A 17628-nucleotide genomic window follows, 5' to 3' on the forward strand; every position below is an offset into this window, starting at 1 on the left:
TGCTTGTTCACATATTGCTGCTGAACAGAATTTAGAAAGAGAGGTGGTGAGAAATAGATGAGTTTACACAAAATTGCTGTTTTCTCCGGTATCCGGTAGTTTTTTTTACCATTTGGTACCTGGAGCAGATTAATACAGCTCAATATTTCTCAGAAATAATACGTTTTGCACACTACACGTACAAAAATTCGACGTTAATATAACAAAAATGAACAATTAGATCTGTTCATACGGCGATAAAACTGATTAAACTGTACCTGTGCTTTCAACTTTTTCAAATAACTGCACAAAATGCGAAGGCCATTTGCAAAAAACTTGACAAATATTGATCTACTTTGTTTTTGTCGTTAAGCGTAACCAAAACACACTTGTTATAACTTTTCGATTTTTAAACGTGCTCTCTGTTAAAACTTAGCAAAAGTATAAAAAACCAAAATGTCTGCGATTCGTGAAGTCTTGGGGTAAGTGTAATTTTTACGTTTACTGTAGTTTTTCCTTGCTATTCGGGATATATATCTCTGCATATGTTTGTATTTAAACAGAAAACGTATATGGTATATATTCACTAAAAGTAACAAGTAATTTTTGTTCAGAATTTAATCTATAATTCAAATTTAACTATGGTTATGGATGTCGCCAGAGACGAATGGAGACAAAAGTGACCTTTCAAAAGAATGAAATTCAGTTTTCTAATTGTTACGTCATAGTTTTGCAATATTGTTACTCAAATTTGAACCAGGATGAGTCAAAAATGAGTTATTGCAACAGAAGTCATAATTCGTCATTTGGCAAAAAAACTCAAAAATAACAAAATTATCCAGCAGCTAGAAGTTTTATTAAACCATGTTTAGTCTCGTAGAGATTTTTACGTGCAAGCATTGCTTTTTGAGCATTTTTCTATGCGGTTCTGTAATTAATTCACATACTTTCGCGAACAAACCTTCATTGAAGAAAAACTGTTCTTGGGGAGTAATTTGAGCGTTCTTGGCCTTTATACAGCCATCTGTTATGAGCTGAGATCATATCAACCATTTAACAATGGTAAGTTTATTTATTTATTCTTTATGCGATGCCTATATGCTTGGTTTTAATTTTTTCCCTTTAATTATGAGCAGGAAGCGCTTCAACTCTCAACTCTCAAAACGTACACACATATTGTTTTTGAATTGAATGTGTGTGTGTGTGTGTGTGTGTGTGTGTGTGTGTGTGTGTGTGTGTGTGTGTGTGGAGGGGGAGGGGGAGGGGGCGATAGAACTATATAAATTATAGGCTCAATATTAATTTTTGCCCAGTCTGTAGATCGAAAGATTTTGCGTGCAAATACAGGAGTTCTGTTATTTCAAAACCAATTGGGTGTACATTAAATAAATTGTTCAGTTTTTTAAATTTCTTGTCTGTTTTCAGTTTTTGACTGCATTATGTTCTAATTGCCGTTTGCGTTTAATTGCATATATGAGTATATGTGATGCAAACAAAATTCTATTACATAAATAAGTGGGCGTGCAAATTGTCTTTGGGACAATAACAGAAAACGGCCAAATTTTTCTTCTGATTTCTACTATAATTTGACCGTTTCAATTGAATTGCAGCTATATTGCTAAAAAGTCAACTAGTTTTAGCAAATTTAATGTTTTTGAGCTTAGTATTTTCTAACTTATAGCGGGATCGCAGTATTTTCTCAAAACGTTTTGGAAACAGGTTTTTTCTTCAATTATTGTAAATCTTTTTTTTCTGTTGATCACTGCTTTAAACTAAGCATGTTTTTCACGATTTTACTGGGAAAATATTTGGTAAATTTTTTTAGGAAAACTCTGACGCGCACTGACTGAGAAAAACAAATCTGAGTCCAGAGGTTAAAAGAGGAACATTCTTTTGACAATTTTAAACAAAATCACTGATGCATATCAACATCATTTCTGAAACAAAAGACTTAGATTAAAATGCAGAAAACTGATTTTTAAAGATTATTTCGAGCTCGTATCCGGAAAAAATAAATTGAGTTTAGTTATTTCGTCTGTATTTGTGTTACTGAAGATTTGTACTGGTCCCAAGCATCTTTATTGCTTTTTGAAAAGAGAAAAAAGAGCTGTTTGGATCAATCCAGTATATATATATATATATATATATATATATATATATATATATATGTGTATATATATATACACACACACATATATATATATATATATATATATATATATATATATATATATATATATATATATACATATATGCTAAAAGTATGATTACTGACTCTTTAATTTTATTTACTAATTGTGGTTCATATTACCTACTTCATGCAAAGCCTAACAACAATCTGTTGTTTTTCACGTTAACGAATATAGTCAGCTTTTTTAAAGGAATATTTCGTGCTCATTTCCGTAAAAGTTAAAATTTGTTTAACTATTTTGTCAGTATTTGTGTTGGAAAAGTTTTGTGCTAGGACTAAGCATCTCTATTGCCTTTATAATAGAGAAATAAGAGCTGTTCGGATCAATCCCATATTTTTTTATTTAAAGGTATGATTACTGTTTGTTCAATTTTTTTTTACTAAGTGTGGTCAATATTACCCGTTGTCTTTCTGTTGTTTTTCACGTTAACCATTTTAGTCAGCTGATTCTAAAGAAAAATTTCGTTCTCATTCCCGTAAAATTTAAATTTGTTTAATTATTTTGTCTGTGTTTAAGTTAGAAAAGATTTTTGCTGGGCCTATGCATTTTTGTCTCCTATTATTATAAAGAAAAAAGAGATTGTTTATTTCAATCCCTCAGATGTTTTTCACGATCTGATATTTTTCAGAAATCATGAAACAGAAATGCTCTAGTCTGGGGTATATCTTGGTAGATGAGTAACAATTTCCAAATTAAAACTTATTTCTTTTTTTTTGCTAAAGTAGAATATAACGAAACAGTTCCATGAAAGTGATCATTCTAGTTGTTTAAAATTAGATATCTTGGGTTTTTTTTTGGTTTTCAAGGTTTTGCAGAAAATGCCGTTATTGAAAAGCAGGAGAGCTGTAAGCCAGAATGGTATTAAAAGTAATTGAAGAAAAAATTTCTGATAACCCACTAGGGTTTCTTTTTTATAAAAAGTACCAAATTTTTTGTCCAGTCAATTATTTGTTCTGTCAATTTACAATTCTGTCTTTGAAAATGTCAATATACAACTGTACCTTTTCTGCATATTTGTTTTAAAAAAGTAAAAGAGTTTAACATGAAATTGCTGTTTGATTCTTAACAAATCTTGCATTTGAATTTATTTTCATAATTTTCATCAATTGTAATTATTTGTTTCTAACTATGGTTACTATTTGCTTATTCTCTTGGAGTAAATTGGACCAAAATTATCTGCTTGATGAAAAACTTAAGAATAATCTATTGTTATAATAGATGAATAATCTAAACAAACTATAAAAAAGGAGTTGATACTTTTTTGTCTTAGACTGGTCGCTGGTCAACTTTTACTCAGAAAAAAGCTCTGTTTTTGTTGATCTACAGTTACTTTGTGAGCTTGACTCAACAATGAATGTTTTTTAAACTCTCAAACAAAGTGATGCATACCGAATGAAACAAAAAAATCTGAAACTTTTCGTGAGAGCTTTTAAGAAACTACCGAAGCATATCACTATCGTTTCTGGAACAAAAGATTCATCTTAAAACGTAGCCAGGGAATTATTTTGGGAAAAGTTTCTGCTCGTTTCCAAAAAAAATTAATTTATCATTTAATTACTATTTTACTATTGTTTAATTATTTCGTCTGCATTTTTGTTAGAAAAGATTTATTTGTGTCAGAAAAGAAATATGATTACTCTTTGTTTAATTTTCATAAGCTTGGCCTATATTATCTAGATGACTCAAAGCCTGTTACTAATGTATTGTCGTTCACGTTAATCAAATTTTGAAAAATGTGTTGAAACAACTTTTTGTTGCCGACTGCTCGCTGATCTATTTTTTCTCAGATAATATAGCTGGGCTCTGTTTCTGCTGAGTTACAATTAGATTGTAATCTTGATGCGGGTCTTACAGTTTTTGTAACTAATCAAACGATGTGATGCATACAGAATCAGTAAAAAAACCTTCCCCTCCAATGTAAAATGATATTGTGCAGTAATTTGTACATTTTTCATTGGCGAAATTAATTCTTTCTTTCTTCCAATTTTTATTAGATTTTTATAAGGAAGATGATTTTTTTGGCAGTTTTTATTGTATGGGTAACGGTTACCAACTTGCTTTTATTGATGTAGAAAAAAACAAAACAGTTTGACGAAAATGATCTTTTTGATTACTTAAAGGTAAGATATCTTTCAATGTTTTTGGTTTTGTATTCTAATTTTATGTTTACTTAATGAACAATCTGTCACAATAATTTTAGAGGAACACCCCTTATACGATTAATCATCAAAGTTTGCAAAATCTTTGGAGCAAGTTTTTGATGAAATCAGGGTTTTGTGTTTCTTTCAATAATGGCAACTTCGTTATATCTATTGATGTGCTTTGATCAACTAATATGCTTTGCGAAGATTACTTTTTTTCGGATGATTTTTCAGAGAGCGGCGGTTTGACAAAACAGTTTATCCAGACTCGCGGCTCTGCCCAAATCAGCCTCTCGTCGAAAGGCCTCAAACTAAAGTTTCGCCATGCATTTTTCAGACCCTGTGCTTGGTAAAAATGTTATTTTGTTAGACAAGATATCTTTAAGCTCTGCCGTGTTTTATGTAACTGTCAATATTTTTTAATGAAACTTTTGTCAATTATTTTTTCAAAATTTCTTTTTTTATATTAGTTGAACGCTTATAAACCAACTAGAAAATATTTTGACGAAATTCGTGACAGATTACTTGGAAGAAAGGAAGTTGGTTTTGCAAAATCGTTTTAAATGTTAAACAATTATTTGTCAATGTACTTAGCCCTAGGTAGAAATTGAGTAAAACTGACATGACAATAAATAATAAAACTCGAGACTCTAGGTAGCACAGAAGGTTCCAACATACGTCCCAAGTCTGTCCAAAACTTCTCTTTGTTCTTGGACGAATGAAATAATCCTTTTCCTTTGAGTTTTCGCTGCTCAAAATGAAACATTGTTTCCGTAGCAGCCTACAGCACCTACAGCAAAATGAACAATTCGGAAACTCCTTATCGATTTAATTTTACCAGCTAAAAAAAACTTTGCTTGTCAATTGTTTCAGGTTTTCACAGAAAACCAGGATTTCACAGAAAATTAGAATTTAAAAAGAGCAAAAGGTGAAGTTTTTTTAAGCAATGAAACGCAATAAAAATTACAGTAAAACATTAAGCGTTTACAAAAATGTTAGTCATTTAGAGGGAGTATAAAGAGCTACTAGAAGACAAACAGTGTCGAAAAAAATTTTCTTCTTTTTACGTTTTCTCAGTCAAATTAATTTTTCCGATGTTGTTACAAAGTTTCTCTATTAGATCTTATCAACTAACAGTCAAACGGAAACCAAACTAACCAAGAGGACTTGATATTGTTATTTTTCGATGACTAGGGAAAAGAGTTTTTCTTCCCTCATTATTGGATTTGAAAACAATGTTCCAATAGAATTTCCGTTAATTTGTATATGAGATCAATTTTACCGCTAATCAATATGATACCAACTGAACAGCAAAAGTATCACAGTGAACTAAAGTCTCTTTAGTTAAAAAGGCTAAAGAAAAAAACATTTGCTGTTCACTTCTTCATCTTGTGGTTTCTCTTGTCTCGTTATGTTTTTGAATAACCGTTAAAGAACTGAGATGCTAGATCAAAATGTACCCCATAAAACCTAGGACACAGGCCTACAATTTATAGTTTAGATTTCTCGCAGATCTCTACAAGAAAACTATGATTCTCTACTTTTCCATTTTTTAAGGTTACTTTTTTCAGGACAACTTAAATGATCAACTGTAATCCAGCCGAAAGTCTGAATTAGAAAATCAGTTGAAGCATCAGTAGTTTAGAAAATTTTAGTTTTTTGCTGTTCTGGTCTGAAGTCTTTCTTGATTAGTAAGCTTCATAGTATTTTTTCAGTTATAACGTAATTTTGTTCAGTTACATAAAAACTTTCAGCGAATTAAAAACTTATAATTATGAATAAAAGGTTATTTAAGGTTTTTGCGTTTTGCTGTCTTTTGAATATTACTGTTTTTAACGTTACAAAAATATTTAGACTCGCTTTTAAACAATTTGTACAATCCAATTTATTGCTAAACATAATGTATCAAAAAATTTATCAAAAAGTTTTATTCCCCCGTTCTTTTCCTGTTTACAATTCTATTTATCAAACAACTCCCTTTTTTCAACAAGCGCTAAATTTTTTTAGTTTTTGATCAAAATAAGAAGTGGCCTATAAAGCTCCAAAAAGGGTTTTTCTCATTTTCTGCTACAATGTTCAAACTCACCCAAAAAATTTGACAGAAGAAAAAAAACTGTCTCGTAGTGAATTTCCGCAAATTTGAAAAAATATGTTGGAACAAAAAACCACATCTTTTGGAGTAATGCAAACTAACAATAGCATTGATAAGCAGTAATGCGCCGTTGCACTAAAGAAGCTCGCTCCTTATTACCGTATTAACAAGCAACAATGCGCCGTTGCAATGCACCGTTGCACCGGACTCACTCCTTATTACCTCTCTCATTATTTAGAATACTTCAATGCTTCGGCAAACAAATTCTAGAGATTGAAAGAAGAGATTGGTATAACCTTTAAACCCAATGACTATGACTAGTAGAGATAAGACTTGTGGAACTTTTAATTGGACCTTCTAAGCTATTCAAACTCTAGAATAACAGGAAATGCTTAAACGGTGATTCAAGAACTTACGAACTTAAATAAGAAAAAGTTTTGTCGGGCTGATCCGCAGATTTCAGAATGTTTGTCAAGATTAATCTGGACTTTAAAAGCAGAGGATGATTAGCGAAACGGAAAAATCCAAGTACACAGAATCTATTTTCAAAACCTGTTAGCATGGCGAAAATTGACAGACATCATGCGAGGTGAGACAAAATTTGCGCATTGAAAACATGATTTTTACCTGTAGGGTTGTCTTAGAAGTTAAGGGAAACCACCCATGTGGAGGTCCCAGACGGAATTAATTATATTAGGACTGAAAATGAATGCACAAGGGGTGTAGTGCGTTCAAAATTACACAATATGGAAACATTGAAAAACGCAAAAAATCTGAACTTGATGGCACGAAATCTGTCGTGGTCAAAGCGCAAAAACCAGATGAACTTACATTAGTCTAAATATGAACGCATGAAAGTCTGGCATGCGCATGAAAATCGGAACATAAGATCTTTCGGTCTGGGGCGGTCTGGACATAGACACTTTGTTTCTAAGACGATCTGGACATACTGGTTTCCATCTGGCGCCTCAACGTGGGCACTGAGTAGTTCACGTTATTGATTTGCTGCTCACACGATTCACGTTATGTTCTTTTTATCTATTTGATGCCCGTTTTCTTCGAGATTAGTGTGATAGCCCGCTAACTTTTATGTTTCGAAAAGTTTCCCTTCAAAAAATTTTTTATTGAGAGAAGAGATTCCCCAAAATTTGTGTTTTGAGTCATTTGAAAAAAAATCTCCACGTAAGAAGTAGCAAATTAGAGCGGGCTGCTACATATCACACGATACGGGATCTCTTTATGGATGCCGATCTAACTTGATAAAAGATATTACAAATCGAAAGCAAAAATATATGCCTAAGATCTGTTTGTGTTATAAGTCTCAATTTAAAGATTGGGGGCTGAAAGTGTCAATTTTTTTTAAAAATAGTAAATTTAAAATTACAGGCTTACTAATCATCATTTGAGTAGTAGTATTGAGACAGGCTGGGGCCTCTTATTGATTTCTTGTAGAGCCGAATTATAGTCTCCTGATTCTGACGTGAAATTTCCACGGGACGCAAAAACTTGTTTATTTGAAAATTTGAAAGGATAAGATCTATTGCCTTCTAGTTTAAACTAGATTTGGTTATTTAAATTTTTAACGTAAAGGAAGAATACTGTTGTCTGTAGTATTAAGAATTGCAATAAAAATCACTTTTCGCAATTCGCAGCGAATAACTTGAAAAAATATTTTCAGCTCTATTTGGGCCGATAGGCGGCGGAAAACCATGTGCACGTTATTAGTGAAACGGTCTCCTAATTTTCCTATTGACCATGAAAACGAGAGAAATAACTCTGCTCATCTCAATAAATTATTATCGTTCTTCCTTTTAAAAATGTTAAAAAGCGGAAGCCTTTCAGACCGTTCCATCCTTGCTCCAGCGCCTTAATTCATCCCCTTCTGCTTTTGTAACCTTTAAGATTGTGGGGTTATTTATTGCTTCTCTTCAGATGCATTGGTTTTACTTGGTCTTCTGAGTTGCATTTTTCAGTCAAAGAGCAGGGAAATTGAGCAGTTTTGGCGGCGCCTACGCATATTTAGTTCTAGTTCTAGTTTAGATTTGGTCCTGTAAAAATTCGAATAATCCAGGCCTAAAACGAGGCTCGTAAATGTAAAGGCTCAATTGCTAATATATTGTTAGTCTAAGCGCGCGTTAATTTGTTTGACAGGTGCTAAGAGTAGTGGTAATTAACGCTTAAATGTATGCCGTCGATTTGCTTTGCGGGATTACTTATCCGTTCGTTCGTTTAGAGCAGCTCTGTAATACTACAGTAGTTTTTCGTGAGGTTTGAAAAAGTGAGAAATTTGGGCCTAACGGACAGCTGTTTTTTTGTTTCCTACCTAAGACCCGATTTCATGATCACGATAAATTTTGTCCCCCTAGCTCTTAAAATGAGCAAGAATTCTGACGACTAGAAAAAGCAATCAAGTCGCAAATCATTTGGCTACATTTCGTTTTGCAGCCTTGAAAAAAATGGAGTTGTAGAAAACGGGATTAAAACAAAATTTTCAGAAAAGGAAATGACTTCAAATCAACTACTGAGTGAACCAGCGGGAAAAAGTCTATGTATGATTTTGTAATAGTTTTTAACGCAAATTGATAACATCCAAGAAGCAAATAAAAGCATTGCGTATATGGGCTTACAGGCACAGAGGAAGTGGCGATTCACAATCACTATATCCACAATTTTTACACTTTATGACCTTTTTTAATAAATTTATAAATAATACAGCACTTACGTCTCCCTTTAAGTGTTAAAATTGGAGTTTCACTAAATATCCTTCTCCCCCTCCCCTGAACTTGAAAGCCCATATACACATTACAAAAAAATGTCCATTCTACTTGAGATTAATCTTTAGCTCTATTTTAAAAGCTATAGTGCATTTTATGCAGTTTTGTTATGCGGCCAAACGTGTGCTGCAACTCAATGCTGATGTATTCCAAACCTGCCTTTAGAAGAAGTGGTGAACATTTTTCGAACTTGTGTATATCATAATGGCTTTTTTTGTAACGGCATCTTATTTAATAATTATTTTTTTGTGTCTGTGTTGATTCAACAGAAATCCTGCTACTGATTGAATAGTCGAAAAGTGCTCATATATTTCTGGTGAAAAAGATTGAATTTAATCAATTAGCGCACCGACCTCAGCTCAGTATACTGTTATAGCTGCGGTTTTGTCATGCTGATCCTCTCCGCGGTGATATTTCCAATGATCGCCGGCAGTCCTTCGGGTGGAGCAAGTGAGCGGACCTGCTATGTGCAGAGGGATCACCTGGCGAAGTCATGGGACAAAATAGTTCCAAAAGACGGCAAAACAGGTATCTAAATGCACAGTAACAAGTGCATATATTTAACCATTACGGAGCCAAATAACCACCATTGTTTCCTCCTATTTTGATATAAGAGCGTGTCTGTGTGTGTTTGTGACTGCGTGTATGTGCGTGTTTAAGCGCGCGCGTGTGTGTGTGTGAGAGTCTGTGTGTGTGTGTGCGTGTGTGAGTGTGTGCTTGAATGTGTGCGTATGCGTGTGTTTGTGTGTGCGTGTGTGTATGTGTGTATGTGTGTGTTTGTGTGTGTGTGAGAGCGAGAGAGAGAGAGAGAGAGAGAGAGAGAGAGAGAGAGAGAGAGTTGTGTGTGCGTGTGTGTGTGTTAGTGTATGTAGTTGTGTGCGTGTGTCAGTGTCTGTGTGCGCGCTTGAGTGTGTTTGCGTTTGGGTCAGTGTGACTGTGTGTAGGTGTGTGTTTGTGTGCGACTGGTGACTGTGTGTATTTGTGTGTTTGAGTGCGAGTGTGTGTGTGAATGTGTGTGTGTGTGTGTGTGTGTGTGTGTGTGTGTGTTTGTGTGTGTGAGAGAACGTGTTTTAGTGTGTGATTGTGTGTGTGTGTGTTTGAGTGCGTGATTGTGCGTGTGTTTGTGTGTGTGTTTGAGAATGTGTTTGAGTGTGTGAGTATGCTTGTGTTTGCGTGCGCATGTGTGTGTGCGTATGTGTGTTTATGTGTGTGTATATGTGTGTTTTAACGTGTGTAAGTGTGTGCTTGTGTGTGTGTGTGTGTGTGTGTGTGTGTGTGTGTGTGTGTGTGTGTGTGAGTTTGTGTGTCTATGCGTGTTCGTATTTTGTATGTGTGATTGTTTGTGATTGAGTGAGTGTGTATGTGTGTGTGTGCCTACGCGTGAGTGCGTGTTTGTGCATGAGCGTCTGCATGTGCTTGTTTGTGCGTGTGTAACTGTGTGTCTGTGCTTCTGTGTGTATGTGTGTTTGTGTGTGTATGTGTGTGTTTGTCAGCGTGTGTGTATGTGTGTGTTTGTGTGTGAGTATGTTTGTCTTTGGGTTCGCATGTGTGTGCGTATGTGTGTTTATGTGTGTGTGTATGTGTGTGTGTGAACGTGTGTAAGTGTTTGCTTGTGTGTGTGTGTGTGAGTGTATGTGTGCATTTGTGTGCGCGTGTGTATGCATATTTATGTGTTTGTGTTTAATTGTGTATGTGTGAACTAATGTGAATGTGTGCGCTTGAATGTGTGTGTGAGTTTGTGTTTCTATGTGTGTTCGTATTTTGTATGTTTTTGTGTGTTTGTGATTGAGTGATTGTGTGGGTGTGTGTATGTGTGTATGTGCGCACGTGTGAGTGTGTGTTTTTGCATGAGCGTCTGCGTGTGCTTGTTTGTGTGTGCGTGTGCTTTTACGTGCGTGTGCGAGAGGGGGGTTATTTTTGTTCTGGACGAAGTACCCTCAAAGCAGAAAATGTTATCTAAGACTGGGCTGTAATAGGCACAATTTCCCGGAACTCCCCCCCCCCAACTGCCAAAATGTGATCATATGGTGACTGCATTGGAGTGAGATGGGAGTATTTTTTAAATCTTCGGTTTGGCCTTTTTAAAGGATTAGCGTCAAAATCTGTAGATTGGAATCCGAATTTTGTCTGTCGAAGTTCTTTGTGAAAGTGAAACATCCTGTGCACATTCTGGTTGTTTGACTTTTTTTGTGGCTTCAACTTATTTAAGTTTTTATCTCATTTCAAATCAAATAACATTGACTACGATCTAACTATCTCTTCACAAAATTTGATTTCCATTGATATGTTTTTTCTAAAATCATTTTGCCCCAAATTATGATACAATTTTTTCCCTTTTCACTTAGACAGGTGGTAAAAATTGATATTAACAATTTTCATGAAATTGTTACATTTATCTAGAACCTGATTCACTAAACCACATCATTGTTAATTAACATTCTAAGAGAATCAACATGAAGAACAATTTTGTCATCACCAGTAACTAGAATGCTTTGAATTTTTTTTCAAAGTTTAACGAGTGTTGTTAGTACAAACCCAGAAAATATTTTTAGAGTAGATTGAGGGAAATCATATCAGAAAAAAGTGAAAATCTACAACTCACTCCCATTCTCCAAAACTTTTAGAAAAGGAGGTAAGAAAAAATTAAAGACTTTTCATGAGTAAAAAAGCCTCAAATACTGTTAGAAAAGATCTAAACTCAAAGATTGTGTAAATTACGATTTTCACTGGCTTCGAATTTTTCGATTCCCCTCATTTGAAAAAAATATGTAAGCTAGAAAAAATTAGCACAGTAGTTAATATATCTCTTTGAATTATCTCTTATAAATCTTGATAGCTCGTTTTAATTATTAATCTACTGTTTCCAACCAAAGCAGTTAATCCCAAAGCAGTTATAGCCTAACTTCCATTCCACCCAAAACCAAGTTAGCGGTTTGTAGTAATAATGCCTTTTTGGTCACACGAGTTTCAATTTGAGTGCAAGGTTTTAAAATAGTACCTGACAAGCACACAGCAGAATAATTCGCGTGTCCAATTAGTTTAACAATTATACGCTGAAGCTTAATTTTTGGCGTCATTGCTACCATCAAGGTATCTGAATCAATAAATTTGAATTTCAGTTTCAATTTCAGTATTATCACCCGTGTCCTGGGTCGAGGTTTGGTTAAAAGATAATGTAAGATTAGTGGTGATCAGCATCGAAAAAAAAAATTTTTTTTCACCGCAAAGCGCCCGCATCTTTTAGCGTTCAATGCGTTCATAGCGGTGAATTTTCGTAAGATTAGCGCTGAGTTTAGCGGTGAATTTTTGTAAGATGTGTGATTTTAGCGGTGAAAATTTTTTTCACCGCTTCGTAGTAGCGCTTAAAAATTTTTTCACCGCATTCTGCTCGTAGCGATGAAAAATTTTCTTTCACCACTTATGCGGTGAAAGAAAATTTTTCATCGCTACGAGCAGAATGCGGTGAAAAAAATTGTTAAGCGCTACTACGAAGCGGTGAAAAAAATTGCACATCTTACAAAAATTCACCGCTAAACTCAGCGCTAATCTTACGGAAATTCACCGCTATGAACGCATTGAACGCTAAAAGATGCGGGCCCTTTGCGGTGAAAATTTTTTTTCACCGCTAATCACCACTAATCTATTTTTTTAAACCAAACCTCGACCCAGGACACGGGCGATAATACTGAAATTGAAACTGAAATTCAGAATTATTGATTCAGAGACCTTGATGGTAGCAACGACGTCTTCTGAGATGGTATATTAGGGACTGAAAGATCTAGATAGCTGGAACCATTGGTTTCCTAAATTTCAACAAGGACGCTCAGTAATGCGCGTTTGCACATAGGAGTCCCACCCCGCTCATCCAAATTTTTGGCATAATTGTTTACCAAAGATATAAAACCCCACAAAATTCAAGCATTATTAAAAAAAATAGTGTGTGAACAAAAAAATTGCCTCTAAAGCAAATAACTCAGTGGAGTAGAAAAAGCCGCAGTAGGTTGATGAGAGCCGCCCATATTGAGAGAACGAGTCAAGACGAACAATAAGATCAAACATCAGCAACAAACATTAATTACATCCAAAACTCTAAATTCACTTTTATAAAAAAAACTTAATATCAATGTCAAAATAGCGTCAGATAAAACTGAAACTAAAGAAAATAAATTGTGCTTCACTAGAAAAGATGTGGGTCCAAACCAAAATAATTCTCCAAAACAATTAGACAAAAAAGAACAAAAACGGCAATGTTAAAAGTTTTTCAACAATTGCCGCTTTTTTTTTAAAAAAAACAATTAGTTTCATAGTACTGAAACCATTAGTTACCAAATGGAAACATCCAAAAGATTTGCGATCTCCTATGCCTCTATAAGAGAGAATGAAGACCTGTCATTTTTCATTTTTTGCGGTTACAAAAAGATCAACGAATAAAGAAAACACACAAATTTCCATTAGAAATTGCGAGAAAACGCTATCGAGGCCATGCAGCCATATTTTCCCCCTAAAACTAATTTCTATTGAGCCTTCTTCAAATGCAGATAATGAGGTATATGTTTTCTCAAGAAAGAGCTGATTTAGCAAAGAACAAAGAGTAAAGTTTAGAAATACTTTTGTAACTTTCAAATAAATATATTTTCATGAAAACCAATAGCTACAAAATGGAATATTTGAAGACGTTGGTTTATTCATTCGAAAGAGGCGCTTAAAACTTGTTATTTTTCAGATAATTTCTTACGTCTACAAAAGAGTATCAATAAAGACAAATATCAAATATCAATTTAATTCTTTAAAAAGCAAATTAAAAAATTAATTTAAATTACTGGCTTCGACGCGAAAAACCGTGTCGATCCAGTAAAATAATAACAAACTTCTTAAAAACATTATGCCTTTCCGCGCACTTTTTCTTGATGCCAATAATGCCATATGTGACTTGTAATTAACGAGACTAGATAAAAAGACCACGAAAAGAACCAATTTGCAAAGCCAAAAACAATTTTTTTTAATTTTTGAAAACATTTTCTTTCAAAGTAATGAAAAGCAATCGCCTTCCTCTAAAATCTGAAAATAAAATCTATTGTCCAGGAAAAACAACTGAAAGGAAAAATAAAGACGACAGTCAAAGACAAATTAAAAAAGTCAACTATAATCTTCCATAAAGTGGTGTCGAAGCTGTTATGAGCATAATATATGCCTTTAAAGGTTTTGATATGTCCAATTTTGCTTTGTTTTGAAAGCCAATAATGTAATATGTTAGCTGAGAGTTTTGTGATAATTGGACAAAACGAGAAAAAAACGTGAAAAATGGGCAAATTCATTAAAACAAAAAAAGAGTGAAATCTAGTATTATCAAAACCAAATTTAAATTGTAAAACAGCAATAATGACTGATCTCAATTCAGTAGAAAGAAAAAACAGTCTTTCTTTGCTGACACCGAGCTACAAATTGACAAAACGACCATAAGCTTTCGAGCAAAACGTAAATAAATAATTTGGAACCGCATAGGAATCCAATTGGAACTATCAAAAGTGAGTTTTGATTGAAATTGTTCTATTCTTTAATTAATATAAATATAGGTCGATTTTTACAAAAAGACTGGCTGATTACAATTCGGACTATTTTTGTATTGCAACGGTCAAGTAATGGACCAAATGGACCACGCTGCTGCTATAAAAATTTAATTACAGAGTTTTTAAACTTTAATTACAGAGAACTCTCATTGCAAGTGAAAGTAGGACAACCCAGATTGGAGTTTCTAAAGATTGTGTTAGTGATTTTTGGGTGCGTAATTTCGGCAAATTTAAAGTAGACTAAAGAAGCTTATTTCGTGATATTTTTGATGACAAAGGCTGAATTTTGAGATACTTAGTCAAACTTTTTGTTAAAAAAATTAAAACGAAACAGTCAATAACACTCTTTGGTCTTTAAAAATAAAATTAACAACACTATTGTTAACAATTTTACATATTTTAGCAAAATAGACGAAATTTTAGCCAAAAATTCCGGAAAATGTGAAAAAAAAACGCGAATCGGTTTGATATTCACACAAATTTAAACCTCGATAACTCGCTCTAGAAAGCGAAATTTTAAAAAATCTTTCTAATTCCATATTCTACGCTGGACGGGCTTTTCAATAATACCACTCGCAACTCTCTAAGATGAATATAGACCGGTCAAAATTGACTGATAAAAAACCCCTCTCAGTATACAGTCCCCCCCCCCCCCCCCCCCCTCAAGAGGTGTCGGAACAATAAAGTTACCGGCGATCAAGTTAGCGGCCGTAGATGCACCCATTGCGGGTACATTTCCAGCTACATAATAGGGTTCTTCAAGTACTTACACCACTGAAGAAAACTAATGGCCAGAGTTGTCAATGCCCATGTAACCAATTGCAAAAAAACCCAATTCAAAAGTAGACGATTAGCTTGCTAAAAGAAGAAATGGTCTCATTAATTGTTCGTTTTGTTTAAAAAAAAAGTGATAATCTGCGAGGAAATTGTAGCCCAACTTCAAAAAGAGCTAAGTTTTTATTTTATGCTTTCAGATACGTTTTTTGAGTAGTTAATTGACTATAAATCAGACCAATTAGTTTCCTATAAGTTTGCAGAGGACGTTCAGAAAATTAACAAAAAAATTTCTCTAAGAACCGTGCCAGGAAACATTTGCCACTCAGATCTGACGATCATCGATGAAATTTATATACCTGGAATGCTGTATCACCTTAACTATTTCAAAAAGCTATCGAGGCCGTTTTTGGGACACTATGATCAACAGAGCTTTATGGCTTTAGCGAAAAAAATACACAACGGAGTCTTTGTCTTTGTAGGTCTGGACAAAAAATTCGTGGACAACGGCTACTACGGCCGCTCTTGCAGTGAGTTTGATATTGACCTAGTCACCAGTCCCCACTTTTACAAGATGAATGGCTGTGTGTACAAGCGGGAGAATATGACCTTCTTCCAGGGCATTATGGCAAAGACCTCTCTCCTTGACAAACATTACGGCTCAACATCTTCTATGAGGTTGGTTCGAGTTGTAAAAAGTTAATCTTCTAAAAAATGCCCTATTTATGAGCGGATTCAAATCTTGCAAAAATCTTGCAAGATGACTAAGAACTTGCAAGATTCCTGCAAGAATTTTGCAAGACATCAATTCAAGCAAAAAAAACATACATAATAAAAGTTGATGAAAAGACGGTGAAATAAAACCCGTAAAATACATGTCAAAAAATTCTTTCACCCCATTTTCGACCGTTTTTGACGACCGGTTTTGAGCAACTAGTGTTCATACAGTTGCTAGTTTTAACAAGTTTAATTTGTTTAAAAATTTAAACTACACAATACGCTTCACAAATTTATTTCTGGAAATCAGACCTTTAAAACAGAGCAATAGCCGCTGTGAATGGAAAACAAAACTTTTGGTCAGTACATGTGAGACTTCAAACATTGTATTTTTACGAGAGTACAATTTTTATGTACTCATTCTGGATCAAAAGTATTTTGCGTTGACAGATGCCGAAAAATAATCAATTTTAATCGAAAATTTTGCAAAGTTATTGGATGAGAACCGCCCTGATTACAGTTGTGCTAAAAAAATGCAACATTCAGATTTTGAAAAAAATCAAGTGCTAGTTTTTGGAAATAGTGACAGGATTGCCGTTAATTAGAGACATAAGAATAGTCACTGTTTCATTTGTTCAGGTATTTCAAACTGATGTGCGAGCTACGAATCCAGACTGATCCGAGTGTCCCAAAAGGATTGCACGAACCAAAGTGTTACCCAACGTATCAACTGATTGAGGTCACCCTGGAAGCACCTGGCTGCGACTGGAAAAAAGATAAAATCTGGTGGCCAGCTCACGCACGAGCTTAAAAGTCTACAAAAGCGAACGAAGATGTTCGAGTAGACATATCAAAACTACCAAACTGTTACCCGTGATATAATTACAAACTCTTACAAAACTTATTTCCCTTGCTACCAATTATGGTCCCCTTTTAAGATATCCTTAAATTTTTTTCAAGGAACCCGTAGATCCGAAAATTGATACAATCTGATGAAACAAACATTATTTTGACACTCTTTGCAGAACCTGAAAGACTTGGTCAAGAAATTTAATCAGCGGGAAATCTTGTTGAATATTGATCAAGGTTTTGGTTCCTAATTCCCATCCAGATATCTTGCAAATTTGCAGATAATTTGCTATTTTGCTGCCATGCCAGATGACCAGATTTTGGCACGATTTTCAATGTTTTGGTATGTTTGTAATCAAATTGTATTAAAATTCGGGTTACTGATCGTTGCGAGAAGAAAAACAATCACACTTATTGCACGATTTATAAAGGGAAGCTGAATTTGGGACCTTTGTTGCTAGCAAGACTACTGTAAATAGTTCAAAACTATGAAAACATGGAAGAGCCCGAGACGCCGAAAAGAGGCGTCTACGATACATAGAA

At 34.3% G+C, this 17628-nt stretch overlaps 1 protein-coding gene across 2 annotated transcripts; it reads left to right on the top strand.

The window, feature by feature from the left end:
• The first annotated feature begins 301 nt into the window (after positions 1–301).
• Positions 302–17339, top strand: LOC142350689 (uncharacterized). 2 transcript variants are annotated; one of them, XM_075402617.1, is made up of 4 exons: positions 302–461; positions 9555–9706; positions 16002–16197; positions 16876–17339. In XM_075402617.1, exons 1-4 carry the CDS (start codon positions 436–438, stop codon positions 17045–17047), a joined length of 546 nt encoding a protein of 181 aa, XP_075258732.1. In that variant the 5' UTR covers positions 302–435; the 3' UTR covers positions 17048–17339. The 2 variants fall into 2 exon arrangements, with proteins under 2 accessions (XP_075258732.1, XP_075258733.1); XM_075402618.1 differs by lacking the exon at positions 302–461 and adding an exon at positions 760–1041.
• The last annotated feature ends 289 nt before the right edge of the window (positions 17340–17628 follow it).

This window comes from Convolutriloba macropyga, chromosome 12 (assembly GCF_964194025.1).
Source record: "Convolutriloba macropyga chromosome 12, txConMacr16.3, whole genome shotgun sequence".
In the NCBI taxonomy this organism is placed as follows: Eukaryota; Metazoa; Xenacoelomorpha; order Acoela; family Convolutidae; genus Convolutriloba; species Convolutriloba macropyga.

Excerpts from the sequence above, each read along its gene's own strand:
- LOC142350689 (XM_075402617.1), top strand. The coding sequence starts at position 436 with ATGTCTGCGATTCGTGAAGTCTTGGG. Across the intron at positions 9,707-16,001 it reads TCCAAAAGACGGCAAAACAG|GTCTGGACAAAAAATTCGTG; the intron begins GTATCTAAATGC and ends TTGTCTTTGTAG. Across the intron at positions 16,198-16,875 it reads GGCTCAACATCTTCTATGAG|GTATTTCAAACTGATGTGCG; the intron begins GTTGGTTCGAGT and ends TCATTTGTTCAG.